This window comes from Trematomus bernacchii, unplaced genomic scaffold (assembly GCF_902827165.1).
Source record: "Trematomus bernacchii unplaced genomic scaffold, fTreBer1.1, whole genome shotgun sequence".
Taxonomy (NCBI): domain Eukaryota; kingdom Metazoa; phylum Chordata; class Actinopteri; order Perciformes; family Nototheniidae; genus Trematomus; species Trematomus bernacchii.
The window spans coordinates 5,198,015-5,216,703 of record NW_022987409.1 but is presented as its reverse complement, the minus strand read 5'-3'; the positions used below and the strand labels follow the sequence as shown (position 1 = coordinate 5,216,703).

The window sequence follows — 18,689 nt, the reverse complement described above, 5'->3', positions numbered from 1 at the left end:
AAAAGACAGAGATTGAGGTTGCAACCAGCTGTGATTGTTTTCCATTCCTGGTGTCTGGGTTCATCCTCTGGGACAGGATCAGGAGCTTGGACTTCCAGAAGCAACTTCCTGTATTACTGCTGCTTCTTTGCGTTTAAGGAGCAGGGAGCATCCCCCCAGGATCCCGGGCGCCTCGACGAGGAGATATTCCAGGCACGTCGGGCTCTAAGGAGACACTGGGTCAAACCCAGAAAATGCTGTAAAGATATATATATCCTACCTAGACTGAAAATATCTCAGGATGTCCTCAGGGAGCTGGAGGACATGGCTGGAGAGAAGGATGTCTGTGAACCTCTGCAGTCAAAACAACCTGTACATGCAGAGAGCTGTGGACGACTTATAGAAGGATAGGACAAAGAGGCACATGGTTCCTTCCAAAGTTGATGTTTTAATGGCTGACATTAAAGGTCACCTATCATGCTATTTATAGGCAATAGCATAGGTCTCAGATATATAAAATATATAAAAAACATGTCTATGAAGTGTTTTGCTCAAAATACCAAACAGATCACCCATTCTAGCCATGCCTCACATCCCTCTATTTCACTTCCTGTTTCAAAAGTGCTGATTTGGGGTATAAAGCTTTAAAAAAAAAAAAAGATTGATTAAAAATAAAAGGAGGGGGCTGAGCTCATGCGGGAGATTCTACCGGCAGATTCTGCCGTGATGAAACGCCATATCATGGATTATCAAGGATTATGTCTGAAACAGTATGGAGCTCAAAGGCTTTCTCTCTTGCCGGTTATACAACAAGGTGAATTCCTTTTTATTTCCTGCTTCTTTACACACATGCTCTGTGCAGTACAGGTTAGCTCTGAGTGTTAGCGATGCTAATGGAAACATGCACCGACCATATTACGTCATATCGTACGCAAATCTGGATCAGCTCCGTTGTACCCCCGTTTTTAGAGATTTGGGAACGGAGGAAAAAAGAGAGGGTTTTATTTTCTGACGCTGCGTGAGTTCCCTGACACACCGGGGACACATATTTATGTATAAAAGACATCAAAAAGTGCATTTTGCATGATAGGTCCCCTTTAAGCTTTGGAGTTTATTGGTTACACCAGATTCCTGAGCAGAAAAAGTATTTCACATAAAAAATGTAGTTGTGAATGAAGTGTTCATTTATGGGATAATGTAAGCGTCTGTGTCAAGTAAACTGTGTAGCCCCAGAGACGATGGAGCTGTTTGAGATATTAGAGAAGAACATTGATTTGAGAAAAGAGGTGTCATTATTTAATACTGCATGCTTTTAAAAGTACTTTTGGTTGCAACGAGGTGAGTTTTGAAGACAAAAGTGTTATAAGATGAAGAATTAAATTGTTTTTCTGCCATTTGTTTAAGGGCTGCAAATAACTTTATTGTCTTTATAAACTGTTCATTAAAAGTCGCCATCGAAAATAGCAAAGAATATCCCCAAAATAAGTACCAACAGTGATGCCACAGTGATTAAGAAAACTAGAACATATTCAAGTTTGAGAAGCTAGAATTTATACGTTATGCCATGTCTGTGATAAAAAAGCTCTTGAAAATGATAAACAGATGACTTCTGCTTTGAGCTAACTCTATATGTGGGTTTTTTTGTGGAGTTGTGAATGATACTGTGGGGTCAGTAATACAACAGCCCGGTTGGTTTTATAATCGAAAAATATTGCTCTGAATGGGAGATGTAAAATGGATGCAGATGGTTTTGAGTGTTATTCGGTATATATGGCCATAACAAAGGGAAACGAGCCTTGATGCTGGCTGCATCCCGTGTCTAGGCAACAAGGTGCATATGTTGTCTTTCACAAGTAGTCCTTACCCTCTAGCTGCACGCACTCAACCTGACACAACGTGCAGCCTCCTCTCTCACTGACCTGTAGCTGAGCGGCAACAACCCTGTAGCCCCCCCCCCCCCGCTCTCTCCCTCTTCCTCTACCCCCTCAGTGTGTATATCTTTACCCTCAGTGTGTATATCTTAACCCTAAGTGTGTCATCATCCCGCTCTTTCCCCTCATTTTTCCTCAGTCATGCACCTTAAACCTCTTTCACCTTCACCTATCCAGAACTTAAGATGGAGATAGCACCTTTATACAGCTTTAAAAGACTTACTACACTCAACATTTGGACCCGTGGACTCACTTTGATACTCTAATTGAACATCAAACTCTGTGTTTTCTGTCTCTCTTACTTTATTCCGATGTCTAAAGGCAGTCTAAAAAAGAGATTTCATAATTATCTTTGAAGAAGGATGAAACATATTCTTTTGAGCTTTGATGAGAGTACCAGTGTGTCTCAGGGTTGCAAATGCACACATATACATTAAGCTTTAATGAAGAAGGCTGCTCATCTGCTGTTGTTTTCCCATTCAAATAGACATCTAAGGGTAACTATGAAAAGATATAAATGGATCAGTCAACAAAGATCCAAATGAAAAACTGACAAATGGACTGTTAGCTTGACATATGGAAGTCCTGGCGTGCTGGAAATGGTGTTTGTTTCCCTGATAAATCTTTGTTTGCCTTGTGTTCATGTGTGACGTGAATGGACTAAACAGTGGAGTGTTTGTTAATGTAGTTTATCTTCTGAATAACAGCCCTTGGAGGACTGGAGCCTCCTCGCGTGGCAGCCCCTCCGCCTATAAAAAAGTGTTTAGCCGGTGGAGGTGATGGATGGTGATGACCTGTGTGAGTGTAGCAGACCAGTGGGTGGCCACGCTGACGGCAGGCCTGTTTGCTTTACAGCAGAATCTGTATTTATACACAGTCACTTGTCAGAATAATCAGCTTTTCAGTCAGTCAATGTTTCGTTATGTTCCAAAATAGTCATTTTTTAAGATTAAAAGTACAGTGTGCAGAGTTTTGCCGATGTGGTTTTGTATTTTATTGCAATATTTTTTTTTGTAAGGGCTGTCCCAAATATAATTCTAAAAGCTTAAGTGAGAAATATTAAAATATATTAATTGTTTAAAATCGCTATCCCTTTGAAAATAACTAAATAATGATTCATTTTGATTGTGTGCAATGAAGCATTCGAAAATAAACTTATTTGGATTACCGTGGCAACAGTTGAAGCCTGGGTCAGCCCTATTTTTTAAATATTTTAATCCTGAATATATATACAAATTTGGAAGAAAAATTATAATAATATGATGCTTAATTTTTTTAAGCCGATGTCGCCTCTGGTGTATTATTTACTTTCTCGACCCTGAACCCTGCAGCCACTTTTTCTCTACTCCGTTTTCTCTGTGTGCATTTTAAAATGATCGGCCTTGAAATGTCCGTCTCAAGGTTACTCAAAGCGACAGACATATCGAGTCAGAATTTGAACAAAAAAACCCTCTTTAAGCTCTGCCTGACAGCAGCGCCCGCGTGTTTGTTATATCTTAGTTGATCCTGCAAAATCAGCCCACTCGACCCTCACCCTGTGTTTTTATGCAAATGAGAAGCAGGAAGACCTCAGGCAATCACTCAGGTCTGCTAACAAATGCTTTTATATATTGTAAGATATCCTGTTTTTCTTGTGATTCAATCATGAATAGTTCATTGAAATCTTGTTCGTAGTGCATTTGCATAACATGTCCTAATGTGCTAAACAGTGGGGTTCAGTATCACAGCAGGAGAGCAGAATGATCTCTGTCCTGCAAACTGTTCTAAGCAACTACAAACAAAGAACAAACTTTGTATTGCAAAACATTTATTATTTCATTTACAACACATTGGGTTACTGCTGCACTGCGCCCGTTCTGTCCTCTTTGCGCCCCATGTCTCCGCCAGACACTCATGCACTGAAAAGGTCACTTAGTTGGGAACTCTTTGTTGCCTCTGCCAATGAAGCGTTCTTTGCACTCGCAAGCTTTTTCTGCAGCACCTTTTGCTTTTTTTTCTGTCCATCCTAACTCAAAACTAGTTTAATCCACCAATTCAAGACTTCAAGGAACACAACTCCAGTCAATATTTGGCTTTCCCAGGCACATTTAAAAGAAAAGAGGAGGCAGAGAAAGTTAAAAGTGAGGGACAGTGCTGGCTCTGACTCAGGGACTAAAAGTTTACTTTGCAGCAGAGTACAGCATGAAAGTGGCTGAATCAGCGGGGGGGACTGTGAGCTGATAAATATTTCTAAACAGAATAAAACTATGACTGGATTCTTGTTTTCACTGCTCAATATCTCATGAATATTTGTCTATTTGTTAAATATGAATGAATGGCACCAGGCTGCTGCAGAACCTAATTTCAGCTGTTTGTATTATGTCTTTTTCTTTCACTTCCCAAATATTGGACAGCTGGAGTTATTTTTTAAATTGGAGTCCTGAATAGGAATGCTTTTTATTTAGAGATGGCAGCGGGCAGTAAGAGCTTTTACATCTGGTTGTGGTGAGTAATGGGGGTAAAAAAAAGGCATCCAAAAGGCCAGATCTGGAATTCTGACTGAGGCAAGAGAACTGTCAGACTGGATCAACGTCTTTAAAACTGTTAGTCAAAAATAACAGACTTTTATTTTGATTTGTATGCAAGTGTACGGACCCTTTTAGACCATACTACTGTGTGATAGTGAGTAAAAGCTGATGTAAAGTCTTAATTACTGCAACCAACTAATGCCCAGTCTTGAAATCCATTTGATTACATCCATATAAGACCTCAAGATGTCTCAATTAATCCACTTACTGCTTATCAGCTGTGCCCCCATGACACACCTCAGGTATCCCACCAAGTTCTTCCAGATTATCGATATTTGCTCGGGTGGGAGCGTCAGTACCGGTGATTTTGAGGTCTTTCTAGTACACATCCGGAAATCCAGCATCCTCAGCGTTCCACTGATTAGCCGGTTCACGCCACATAGACCCCGCTAATCACATTCATCATGGATGAGAAGCCTGATCTATCGGAGATTAGATCAGTCAACACTCATCTGTGTAGAAGAAGTGATTTCTGCAAAGCAGACCTTCCACATGAGAGGATTTGCAATCACTTTGTGGCCAAAAGGAATTAATTTCCAACATGGAATGGGTTCGATATTAACATTTATCAAACAAAAAACGATCTGAGAATATTAGTCCAAGTTATCATTAAGTGTCAAGTGCTATGTTAAAAATATGACCCGATTGATTTTTGCAGCAGAGTGTAGTCTGCTTTTCAAACTAGTTGATATCATATCAGATTTGTTTCTGTTTCTCTTTCTAAATGTTGCGTGACATGGCTCTTATTCTTCTCTGCCTGGATGTGGAGTTACACCCCAGGTCCTTTTGGGGATTTATTTGTCATTTATGCCTTCTGGATATTTTGTATTTGCCTTTGTTTTCCTCAGTCATCATGTGTGGATTGGATACTTTATCACAGGAGTCTCCCTTATGCAGTTTTCGCAGTGCCATTTATCTTAAACATTTTCCCTTATATTTGTAACCCACATAATACTTTCTTTTTGTATGTATGTCTTTCAGTTTTCTCAAATTCTGGTTTATATTAATAACTTCTATGCCTCTTTTGTATAATGTGTATAACATTACATAACATTGCATTTAGCTGACGCTTTTATCCAAAGCGACTTACAATAAGTGCATTCGACCAAGAAGATACAAACTTGAAGAAAACAGAATCATATCAGGTTTCATAGAGCCAAAACATTTCAAGTGCTACTCAACAGGCTTTAGATAAGCCAGTCCTTTATTAGTATATAAGTGCTTTGTTCGTAATTCTATCGCTCAAACTGGAGTCGAAAGAGATGAGTTTTCAGTCTGCGCCGGAAGATGTAGAAGTAATAAAAAAGGACAAACACCCAGGCCTTTGTTATTTGTTTAACATGTTGCAAGCAGTACTATTCAAATGTTGGCATTTAAAGTAAGAGTAAATACATATTTGTATTGGAGCGACAGTACAAGGGAGCAGCTGCTTCTTGTTTTGTTTCTCTGTTCAGGTCTCACAACATTGTTGCTATTCGAATTGTCTTTCATTGAAAATAATTATAGGCATACTTTTTTTTTTTTTTAGTTCAAACAAAAGACGGGAAATCAGCCCGGCTCCTCTGGTCTGCCAAAATGATTTCCAGCAGTGATATAATCATAACCGTATGTTCCTGCCCCTGGACATATTGTATTCAGCTTCTTAAAGAGCATAATTCATTCTCAAAATCGAGTTTCAGTCTTCTGAGGCAGCTGAATCATTTCTTGTGTACCTCGTATTTCAGCTGTGTTATCTCCACATCAATGCGAGTGCACACAGTTTCATCATTCCGGATATTTATTTACAGCCCTGTCTCTATATTTTTAACCTAGCGATGGTTGATAAATAACTCTTTATTCTTCCTTTTTCCCCACTACTTCTGAGCAGACCTCCCCCAACCGGCCACGAGAGATCGCCCTCCGGGTTGTAAGACGGTGTTTGTCGGCGGCGTGCCGGAGAACTCCAACGAGCAGCTCATCGTGGAGGTCTTCGGGCAGTGTGGGGAAATCGTCGCCATACGCAAAAGCAAGAAGAACTTCTGCCATATCAGATTTGCTGAAGAGTTCACTGTGGACAAGGCTCTTTTCCTGTCGGGTGAGCTGTCATAACTGTTAACCTTGTTGTGAAAGTGTTAATTGTTACGATATTTCATTGTATTTGTCAGTTGCACTTAGACTTAATGTCAAGCAAGAACACATGGAGGCACACAGTAGGCCCCTGGTGGGAAAACTTCCATTTATTTTCCCATAAACACTGTTATGTGACGTTCAGTCATAGCACTCGGCTGGTGGGCAAAAGATCAACCGCACCATATATCAGCTGGTTCCTTGATTTAAATAAAACTATAGATACAATGAAGGTTGATATATAGTCTCCCAAAGTGCGTTTTCTTTGTTAGAAATATCCAACCATATCCGTTGCTGACTGTAACAGCTTAAAATCCAGTTAGAGAAATCCGTTGAGAAATTATTTACAATTTGAAGCGTAAATGAATTCACATTTTGAATGAATAATGCCTCGAAGCGAAAGAGCATTTAAAATACAAGACCGCGGCTCATTTATCATATTATTTAGAGCTGGTGAAATAATTAAAACTGTTGGCTTTAAATCATTAAATTATTCACAGAAAAAATACAAACATGACCTCTTCCCATCTGTGTGGGCCTCACTATAGGAAAGGACACTCACAGGTCAAACACAGCCTAGAGGCTCACAAAACAGAAATTATCAATGACCATTAGGTCAAAAAAAGCATCTGTACTAACCATGTGACAGCAGCTCATTGTTTCTTATCTAATCTTCGTTTTCACAGCGGCTTCTTGAGCTGATAAGTCTTAAATCTCTCTGTGCTGGCTGTGTATTTCTCCTCTGACAAACCTATTTAACCTATCAGTGGCTTCAGTTGCATTTTCCAGCATAAGTGTGTGTTCATGCATGTGCAAATGTGTGTGTGTTTTTTTGTGGGAATTAGTTTGAATGAAAGGCCCTGGGATTTCTTCTGCCTCAGTTCTCACAGTGAGACGTGGGAGCCGAGGTCCATATATTAGCAAGATGACAGGGCTGTGTAGTTTTCCCATAAATAATACCCCACCCACACACACAAAAACACACACACACACACACTCTGTGCAAACACAGCACCCAGCAATGACACTTTCTCTAGCAGCCCCAGCACATTGAGATCTCCTCCTTATGAAATATTGAAGCTGTGGTTGATTGGGAGCCTGAAGCAGAGAGACTGAAGTCGAAACCCCCATACTCTCGCTCATTTCTCTTCCTGTTTGCACTGGCATCTACCCCCCCCCCCCCCCCCTTTCTCCTGTGATGAGTGTGTTGGGCCTCACAGTGGATCACAATGGGCATCATTACTGTGTCCGGCTACAGCACACACTCACAAATGTACCCAAACACCCTCTGATCATTTCAACCAATTAAGTCACAAAATGGGCCTGATTTCACTTCAGATCCGCAACCAGCTATTAGTGAAAATTAAGTTAGGAGGAGAGTTTGAGGAGGAGAAGGAAGTAGTGAGTATAAGAGGGAGTAATGAGGGATATTGGGTCCTTTCAGTGCCTCGAGAGCAGTCATTTATCTCCTCTAGTCTCTCTTGTGTATTGAGAAGTAGGATGCACGTTCGTACTCTACGTTATCAGTACATGGTGTCAAATGGAGGGATTACACATCAGGATAAAGAGAAAGGGTGGAGGCAGGTAGACCAATAGAGCCTGCTTAGTGGCATGTGTTTATCTATTGTTGTCTAAATACAGTTTGCTGAAGGTGACTCAAAATGACTCCCAACCAGAAAGAAACCCTACAGTAAAGCTCATGCATGAACCTTTTAGCTCTCCTGCTCCTTCTTTTCCTATTTTCCTATTCAGTTGACTCCACGCCTCCAGGCATGTTTTCCAATTTGCATTAAAACCATGCCCATGATTTAACTTTTCATTTTCATGAGCAATCCAGAAGATGTAAAACTAGCTAATTGTCATATAGAATATTTAATTAAAAACGGTTGCCGTCAGGTGCGAATGGGAAGTGTGAACCTGACAGCTGTCAAAAATTAGAGGCATTCAGGCGTGGCGGTGCTTCAGTGGTCCTAAGGTAGAAACCACACAGCCGTGACTTCCTCAGTCTGAATCCGACTTGGGATCTTTGTCACATGTCACCGTTCTCTCCTCTCTTCTCTCTCTCTTTCTTCTTTCTTCTACTGTCAAATATCTCATAACAAGAATTAGATGCTCCAGCTATGCTAACAGCTATGTGACGCTGTGGTCAGGCAGCACTGCTTTGAGCTAAATGCTAACGTCAGTATGCTACCATGCTCACAATGCTAATGCTAATATGTGGATGTTAAGTAGGTATATTGTTTGACATGTTTACTATTTGAGTTATTCTGGCACCAAAGGCCTTGTACATCTGAGTCGGAGGGTAATTGTCGTTTGTTTTTTTAGCCATTTGGTACTAAACTAAAGTGGTGGACAAATTAAAGGTTTTGACCTGATGATAGCGTTACATCACCAAAGATGATTACCATTACCATTCATCCTGAGGGGAACATGACTGTGTGCAGCAAATTTCATGGAAATCTATTCAAATAGAAGCTCAGAAATGTAACATTTAACACAAATGTCAACCCTATGCTTGAGGAAAAGTCAGGGGATCACCAAAGTTGTCACCTTGAATGTCTACACCAAAATGTTGAAGCCACCCTAAGAGCTGCAAAAAAGGCAAAAATGTAGTTAGTCAAAGATAATGTTTAAATATCATGGGCATTTACACAGCTGCAAAATGCACAGCACATTGTGAAAATGACATAAAACTGTCAGAGCAGACCAATTACTTCATTTTAATTTAGTTCCCTGCTGTCCATTCTGCTTCTCTCAGCATATTTACTTTTCTTATCTTCCACCTCCTTCTATCTCCTTTATAGTTTTTTTTAATTATAACGCTTTTTTCTGCCGTAGGTTACCGTATCCGTTTGGGCTCCAGCACAGACAAAAAAGACTCGGGTCGTCTTCACGTGGACTTCGCCCAGGCCAGAGACGACCTGTACGAGTGGGAGTGTCACCAGCGCATGTTGGCCAGAGAGGAGAGGCACCGGCGCAAAATAGAGGACGATCTCTTCCGACCCCCCTCTCCTCCTCCCATCGTGCACTACTCCGACCATGAGAGCAGCCAGCTGGGAGACAAGATCAAAGGTTGGCTAAATATAAAACATACACAGTCAAATATGTGCATGACATGAAAGCAAAAACATAGGTCTAGTATAGAAGTAACACCTTTGAACATATACTGTAGTGGTATCTCAACCAGGCGTTAATAAGTACAGCACTGACTGACACATCATAAAGGACACTATCCTTATTCATGCAAACAAACATGGAAGGAAAATGAAAAGAGTAGTTTGGTATGTGTGTCCATTTGCAGGAAGCCACCCAATTTTAAGACGAGGCATTACAGGAAGTGTGAATAAACCTGTTTTGCTAATGAGAAATGACACTTCCAGGTCTCAGTCACAGTTTCCCGATAACAAAATGGCTGTGACTTTCTGCCTCTTTGCCATCTGCGTGCGTCTTTTTCAGCTTCCCCCTCCCCTCGTCATGGTGTAAAGGAGTCTTAACACAGCGTTGTTTCAGCCAAGGATTTGTTTCTGAAGACTGCAGGCTGCTGTTATCCCGGTTATTTGCTGTATATTTAGGTTGACTCTTTTCCTGAATCTTCCACCCAGAGGAAAAAAGGTTTAGACATGTCAATGCCAGTTACACTCCTGTACTGTAAACCCAATGTTCATTTTTATGACAAGAAGCTCACAGCAGAGCATTTTAGTTAGACAATTTTTTTTTTTTTTACTTCTCTCAGGTGTCGTTGCGGTCTGTGAAGGTGTTCTTTGTTACAGAGCATATGTCACTCTGTCATGTGTACAGTTCTCCATTTTCCTTTCATCCAACAGCACAGATGGCTTTTTGTTCTCCTGTCCTTGTTCTCTACACTTTACAGTGGATGTTTTATCTTTTTTCCGCATCACTTTGGCTTGATCAAATTAACCCAGACGTTACTTGGTCTACTATTCACTCAACAGAATAAAAAGGGCTTTCTATCACATGTATTTGAAGTGACATTCATGTGCCTTTATGTTCTTCTTCACATTTGTTTTCTACGTTGTTCACAATGTACAGCCTTGGGTATAATGTATTGCTTACTTTTACACGGTTTTGTTATCCTTTCCCTCAAGTATCCTAGCACTGTTTTTATGTCTCCTTGTGTAAAACCTGACTCTTTATTTCTTCACCTCTTTGCTAGATGATGGCAAGTTTCCTGAAGCAGTGCATGTGCTGTTGACCTGGCTGGAGAGAGGGGAAGTCAACCGAAGGAACGCCAACAACTTCTACTCCATGATCCAGGCGTCCAACAGCCACATCCGCCGGCTGACGGGCGAGAAGAGTCAGCATGAGAAGGAGGTGGAAGAGGCCAAAGACAAGTTCAAGATCGCTCTAGCCGGCATAGTTGGTCAATGTGAGTCGGTTCTCAATCACACACACACTTGGATGAGTAATTAAGTTTATACTCTATGTACTGTAAGTGTACAACAGTGTTATCATGTTTGTGTAAAGGCCAAATGAATAGATTATAAGTTAAAGTTTATTACTAGCATACACTTATCATACTCCTTGTTGTGCAGTATAAGTACAGGAGGAGGATAATAATCCATACTTGGCCAAGTTTCTGGTTCTGTGTAAGTTTCCCTATCATAGGAACACACACTACATAAACACACTGTAAGAATGTTTCTGCCTGAAGTTCACAATGCTGCAAATACGTAAGTATACGATTGTTCACAGCCCATCATAAACTCTCACACCATGCACAGACCATGTGTGCACAGCATAGTAAGACACACATTGTGGATTTATAGGTTATTGAGTTGTCATGAAAGACATTTTGTTTAATGCTAGTTTGTTTTTGGGAGGATGGCTTCAAGGTAAGTTTAATGTATTTCCTAACAGTGTTCTATGACACTACATTTTGCATTCATCGTCCTGCTCATGTTACTTCTGAGATACAAATATCTGAAACATTAAAGAAAAAAAAATTCTGGTTCATGTGACCGTGGTGGAATATTTATTCATGTTTTCTTTAGATGAAAGTAGCAAACACATTCATCGCATGAATACTGTGGAGGCCAAACATACACAGCAAATGCAGGCTTGGCTCATTTCAGCTGATGAAAGGCCAAAGGAAAAGCCTTCTTCTACCCACCTTTGACAGCCTAGGCTGTGCAGCTGCTGGTTAACACCACCGCCTGCGGCACTTTGTCTCCCTATATCCCACAACGTTCATGTCAAATAAAACGTAAACATCTTTCAACATCAAGTGAAGTTCCCGGTTTTTGATTTCTGGATGAAAAATACATGCAGAAGACGATGGAAGGTGTATATTTGTATAAACCACACAGAGACAGACAGAGGTTGTTGCTAGTGCTATCCATCCTCCATCATTTCAGCCCAAACAAACACTTTCCTATTCATGACCCTGCCCTCCTCCTGCTGCATTGCTGGTCATACTAATGATATCACAGAGACTGGCCTCCTGTGAGGGCGTTTACAAGTCTGTTCATATCATATCAATTCGGCCAGTCTCGTTTTTTTTTTTTGCCATCCACTTATGTCTGTCTCTGATGGAGTACGTCACCTTTACAGGTCAGTTCCCGCACATATTGTCACTTAATCCCGATGATGTGTAGCCATGCAGATGGTTTTATGTGCCATGGTTTTGAGTTATTGGCCTCTCAGTCTTCTGCTGCTGCACTAATACTACGGAGAAGCAGAGATTCCATTATTGGTGCCCGAAGCATTGAAGAAATACCTTTGAAAGGCTTTAAAAGCATCTTGGCCTTTCTAGAATCATATGTTCCTTTTTCGAAAGATAATCTGCAGAGTCTCTATTTTAACTTCTTTGTTGCATATAAGCTCACAAGCCTGAAATTCTGTCCGTAGCATCTCCTCTCTTCTCTGCCTTCACCATCGATTTGCTCCATCAAATTACAGGGTTCTGGGAAGATTTTATTGATCTCTGTACTGTTCACTCTCTCGCTCACTCTGCAAGCGCGCACACACACACTTAGTTGGTGGTGATATTGACTCCCCCCCCCCCCCCCCCCTGTGTACATTAGGACCTCTGGGATACAAAGACCACCCATACACTCCTCTATGACCACTCACATGACAACAGATAGATAGCTGAGAGGGAATGACTATATCAATACCCAATAAGATCAACCCTGACAGCATACACATCACATGTATGAATAGTTTAATACCTCAGAGTCAAAGGTCTGCTCCTATTAAAGGACTCAAAGACGTTTGTTTAGCTCAGTTAAGTGTTATGTTTCTACACTGTCAATTTGCAGTTACAGCTTTACTGAAGGGTTAACTACTGAGGCTTGAAGAATTCTGAATAGAGAACACTATGTTACTTTAATGAGATGTCCTTGGGCAAGATTATTAACAGTCTTCTGCTGCAGTCAAGCTGCACAGTGGTCAACAGTTTCACGCTTAAAGTAAAAAGGTTATTATTGAGCGGCTTATTGTTGCGTTGCAAAATGTCCCTTGTTAAATAAATGTTAAAGAAGAAATCCATGCTAACATCTCTAGAATGTCTTTGTCAACACCCTGATGTTTAGAATGTTTGTTTTACCACTTTCACTCTCTTAGTTTAGCATTATAACTAATAATATGTGTCAAAGTAAAGCTGAGCCTGATTAGAAATGTCATTAGTGTTAAAGATATTTTATTATAAAACAAAGAATTTAACAAAAAAAATCTGGTTATAAATTCAAAGTAAAGGTTTTTAATACTTAATTTAGATGCAATTCATACAATTTTCGTCAAGACAATTTAATCAAAACCACATTTCTACTACCTTCTATATGAAGTAGGATATCATATATTATTTATGTACGTAGGAAAAAGGCATGATTTATTTAGTTTGTTTAAGCTTTGCGCTAACTGACCAACCATCTACGAGTTGATGCACTTGCATCAGCTGGTAAGTATTTCACACACTTGCACACACACGTGTATAAACAAACACAAACACACACAGAGAGTGCTTAACATCCCTAGTTGACTCCACTTTCTCACTCCTCTGCTCCTTCCCACCTGCCCTCTGTCTTTCTTTCTCTCTGTGTCTCTGGATGGTCTCTGGTCCTTCCCTGCGTCCCGCCACAGTTGAACAGATTGTGTCTGTATTCCAAGCTGCTTCCAAACAAAAGGCATGGGACCATTTCACCAAAGCGCAGCGCAAGAACCTGGACATGTGGCGCAAACAAGCAGAGGTTAGTACACTTTGATTTCATCCTGTTGTTCACGTGATTTATGGAAAAATAGACCTTATCCCTTTTTGTTCAACGCCTGTCTCTCTCTCTTTACTCATTGTAAAAAAAAAAATGATAGTTGCTTATATTAGGGCTACATACCTTTACTCGATTTCAGCAAAATAGGTGAAGTCAAAAGAGCAGACTCCTTGTTACAGTAAGTACAGAACAGGTACCTGCTCACTCCAGGTCAAACCCCCCCCCCTCCCTCCCCTGTGAATTGGATACATGCTGCTGGGTGAGTTTTCCATCTCTAAGGGTGTCCAGGAGACAGGTAAATCTGTATAAGCCTTCTCCCCCTGCAACAACACATGTAATGTTCTTTGAGAGGATAATTAATGATGAAATTCTTGAGACATAAAAGCGTGTTATTCATTTTAAAATGTAGCATTTTTATAATCAAGTACCTGCTTACCTTTTATTTTTGTTCTGCCGAATGGATCGTAATTAGCATGATGAAGGGTGGTTTGTAATGAAGGGTCTGGAGTGTGGTGCAGTCCTGGGTCTAATGGACAATATAAGATCAGATCTAATTGGTAAGTTTCCTTGAACCTCAGTATTAAAAACAAAAAGGAGATTAAAGGTGAAGCAGCATTCATCTTGTACAAAAACTCCTCTTTAAAGGTAGGTGATGCCAATCCAAATTGTTGTTTTTAATTTTAACTTTTGCTGCAGAATCATATAAATAATGAATAATATAAAACTTTACCCGTCTGTTTGTTAAAACCTTTCCTTATAATAGCTTTGTGGAGGTCTCTTAACACACACTTGATGAGTAGGTAGGAAGCTGGAGGAAGCAGGTGTATATGCAAATGCTGGAGTGCATGTCTGATCGTGTGACGTCAGTAAACTTCTTCTGTATTGTTGTCCATTCCCTCGTCAGTCCTTGAAGGTCCCTAAAGGATATGCTCAATGGAGAATCACTGTCTTCTATATATACACTGAGACAGGAGGTATTGAAATCTGTTCTGTGGATACCAGAGTGTTTTCATCAGGCCTCCAGGGATCTGTCTGTTCTTTCTTCTTGTTTCCTTTATAAAGAGGCTGTATACACACTGCATGCACCAGGGAGTGGAGCATGGATGCAAGTAAAGAGACCACAGTGTGTGGACACTTCACTGCATTGCATGTCCTTACTAAGAAAACATTAGTATGAAAAAAATGTTTTAAGTGACACACTGGTTCAAAAAGTCTTGGTAGTTTTTCCGAGTTTTTCAGCGTGTCTCCACATACACTGTTTTTTATTCTGTGTGTGTAGGTCTGTGTGTGTGTTGTGTGAGACAGATTAAGTCATTTTGACACAAAGCTCTTGGTTCAGCATTAGTACAAATTGCGTCTGTATCTCTCTGCAGCTGCCTGTTAGGCTTCTAGGGAGTTTATACACAGTAGAGCATTAGCCGAGACCATTGAATAGCAGGTGTGATAGGTGAGGTAACACTTGAGTGGCTAAAAAATATATAAATCCCTCAAAAATATTGGACGGCTACGTACGGCAATCCAAACAGGACATTTGACAAAGCGGCGTTTCGCAAAGAAGAAAAAAAAACGCATTAATCTGAACAAGAGAGATGAGTTATTGTTTTTACAACGTCATTTCCCGATTATTTGAGAATAAATCCTTTTAGTGGGTTAAGTACATTCTTAGAATAAGTGAGAAATGGATTTAACTTCTGTTTGACAGCCTTCACACTGTAAAAATAAGAAACTGTAAATGTATGCAATCATTTATGGCATTCATAATTAATATCTAATTCTTAACTGTGAATTATTTTCATTTATTTAATATTAGAAATGTATTAGTCTGGACAAAGTTTTTCTGTTGAGATTCCTGGAAAAGGGACATTAAAAAAAAACCTTGATTCAAGAACAAAACTCTGATATTAGATCAGTATACGAACGTCAAATGTCCTGTTTCCGTACGTAGCTGTCCAATATGGCACACCAAGACTCGCTAACACTCAGAGCTAACCTGTACTGGAGAGAGTATGTGTAAAAAAGCAGGAAATAAAAAAAGGAACTCATCTTGTGGTAAACCCGCAAGAGAAAAGCATTTGAGCTCCATACTGTTTCAGAAATAATCCTTGATGTGGTTTGGAACAGGATGGCGTTTTATCACAGCAGAATTTAACATGATCGATATCGGTAGAATTCTGAGCAGGCATTAGCTCTGCCTCCTCTATTCTTTTTTTTTCAAGCTAAGGACCCAGAATCAGCAGTTCTCTAACAGGGCTGAAATAGAGGGATATGAGGGACGTCTAAAATGCATGATCTGTTTGGTATTTTGAACAAAACACATCATAGACATGTTTCTTATATATTTGTATATATCTGAGACCCATAATATATGCCTAAAAATAGCATAATAGGAGACCTTTAATGTTTAATGTTACAATAAAAATGTGCGCAAAATTGTCCCTAACCGGGAATATTTACTTTTTCCCTTCAAGTTTCGTTATTAGAAAGCTGGTCTTGAATTCAATTCCAAGTGGCATTAAAGAAAAGTCATAAATGTAACTTGCGATTAGCTGTATGAACCCTGTAAAAATGAATGAAAATGTAGATTGAATTACATGCCAGCCAACATAATCAAAGTCACTGACTTGCTGGTGAACTAAAGAGACAGATATTTCCCCGAGATGTCAAATGGAAGAACCGACCTTGAAGAGAGTAAATATTGGACTGACCTTGACTTTCATTGATATGTAGGTGTCGTATTTACAGCATGGACTCCAAAAAAACAGGCATTGCCGGTATAAAGCTTCAGTAAACATGAAACACTGAGAAAAAGAACAGGAACTGGGATCGTATGTCAACGGTTGCTGTATTGTTTTGTATTTGTATACGTTTTCCAATATTAATACATACAAAAACATCCATTAGAAAGTGATAACCCATAGAAAATGCAGCCCTGTTACACCACAGGCTCATTAACAGTTGCCTAAATCCACATCCAGCAGTCTTGTCTGAGTCATGTTTCTAACCATTTGATGAAGAAGTAGTCCAATATGTATTCACCATTTTGGTTTGGTTCCCATCAACTACTGAAAAACTATTTGGGACTCTTGGCTTGCCTTGATGCTTGAATTTCTCCACCAGCGACTTGTTTACTTCAGCTCTCTGTCATTTACCGCTGGGCTGCTGGAGCACGCTCAGCCTGTCAGAGCTGGAAACCGCTGCCTTTGGTTTTATATGTGGGAGTAATAAGAGCTTCGGGACCCAGCCATACATTCTGTGTGAAGGTCAGAAAACCAAAATAATGGGCTCAAAGTGTCAGAAAGCTGCATAGAGCTGCAGAGGTGGGTGCTAATTCCCAGGCACAACTGCTCATTATTTTACATTACAGGGTCTGATTTGATTCAAAATATAAATATTGCTCAAAGCAAGTTTATTCTCACATTGATCATAGAGGCTGCAGTGAAAATGACTGGCAGCCACTGGTCAGTGTAAAGAGCATAGGTAAGTAAGTGTTTCTCAGGGGTAGTTTATCATTAAACAGGCAGCCAGTTTCACTCTGTCGTATTGTATATGCAGTATGAATCTCAGGCCTGGAGGTGAGATATGGACGAGCAGGCAGCGGCGTTGAGTAGCTGCAGCTCCGAGGCAGAATCAGACAACAGCTGCCTACCTCCATCAGTGTTTTTATGTGCTGTGCTGCGTGCTTGTTTGTCAGCAGTAGATGTGTGTCTGTGCACTTTGTAGTCCATACACACCACATGGTTGTGTGTCTGCATGTGCTTGTGTATGAAGAGCACCTGTTTGACCCCTGCCATGGACCCAGGCTGATAACGTCAGCTGACACATGGTTGTATGTTTGTTTACTTGCAGCTTCTTGCCCTCAGAGTGTTTTTCAGTTTCATTGATAGAGAGCTTGTTTCTCTATCTCCTGGTGATATGTGTCTTTCAATACAAGCTTGTATTGTAAAGTGAAGACACCTTTCATCTTTCAAACATATTACTAGCCATCAAACTTGATGCCCAGATAGATTTTTTTTTTTTTAATGAATCATGGGTGGCTATACTAAAGCTCTGAGGTTACTAACAATGAGTATGGTCATATGGAGTCTTTTGATAGCTCAATCAGTGTAATAATCACAATAAATACTAGTTGGCTTATTGCTGACTAGCTCACCTTGCTATATAAGGTTACATGTGTTATTTAAATTAGCCTGTAAATAGCTAATTCAATAGCCAGGAACAGGACATAACTCATTATCTTTTCATCAGTTTGTGTAGTCACTTAGAGATATCATGTAAGTGACATTTCAAGCATTAGCCCAACTTTCTCACTTCTATCTAGAGCTGTACAAATTAGTCAAATAGAGGATTTTGGACAGACAAAACAAAACATTTAAATACATTACCCTTGTTTTTGGGAAACTAGGATGGGCATTTTCAACTGTTATAGACCAAACAATGAATCAATTCCTCGATAATAAGTAATCATTAGTTTCAGCCCTACTTCTTCAAGCCACCCATTTTTACATGAACGTCTGGCCCTGACTTCGATGTCCGTGGTCTTTTTGTGTTGCACCCTCTGAATGGAAAAGAGATCGATTGTGTGTCTCTTAACAGCATCGTTAGTTGTGCTCTCTATACTCCGGCTCCAGTGTCATACGACCTCTTGTTTTTTAATGGAGATACCGTGTGCTGCAGTAGCTGAAACGTCTGCTGACAACAGGGAAGGAAAGCTGAATGTTATTTAAAAACCCTCAGATACTCACCAACCGTATGTTCGTGGTTTGTCTGATAATGGTCTGTCTGCTGTGTGTAAAGCTTTACAAGGATTGTGTTTGTCTTGTGTTTTACACAGACCTTGAGGGTTTGGTTTAATTTACAGCTAATTCAATTCAGCGTTTTGA

At 40.1% G+C, this 18,689-nt stretch overlaps 1 protein-coding gene across 5 annotated transcripts in view; it reads left to right on the top strand.

The window, feature by feature from the left end:
• enox2 (ecto-NOX disulfide-thiol exchanger 2) overlaps nt 1-18,689 on the top strand; it is a 173,512-nt gene that overhangs the window by 134,342 nt on the left and 20,481 nt on the right. For all 5 annotated transcript variants that reach the window (XM_034138189.1, XM_034138166.1, XM_034138171.1 and 2 more), the window contains 4 exons: nt 6,345-6,551; nt 9,422-9,655; nt 10,758-10,970; nt 13,685-13,791. In XM_034138189.1, the coding sequence (XP_033994080.1) occupies nt 6,345-6,551; nt 9,422-9,655; nt 10,758-10,970; nt 13,685-13,791 (761 nt within the window). The remainder of the gene's footprint in view (nt 1-6,344; nt 6,552-9,421; nt 9,656-10,757; nt 10,971-13,684; nt 13,792-18,689) is intronic.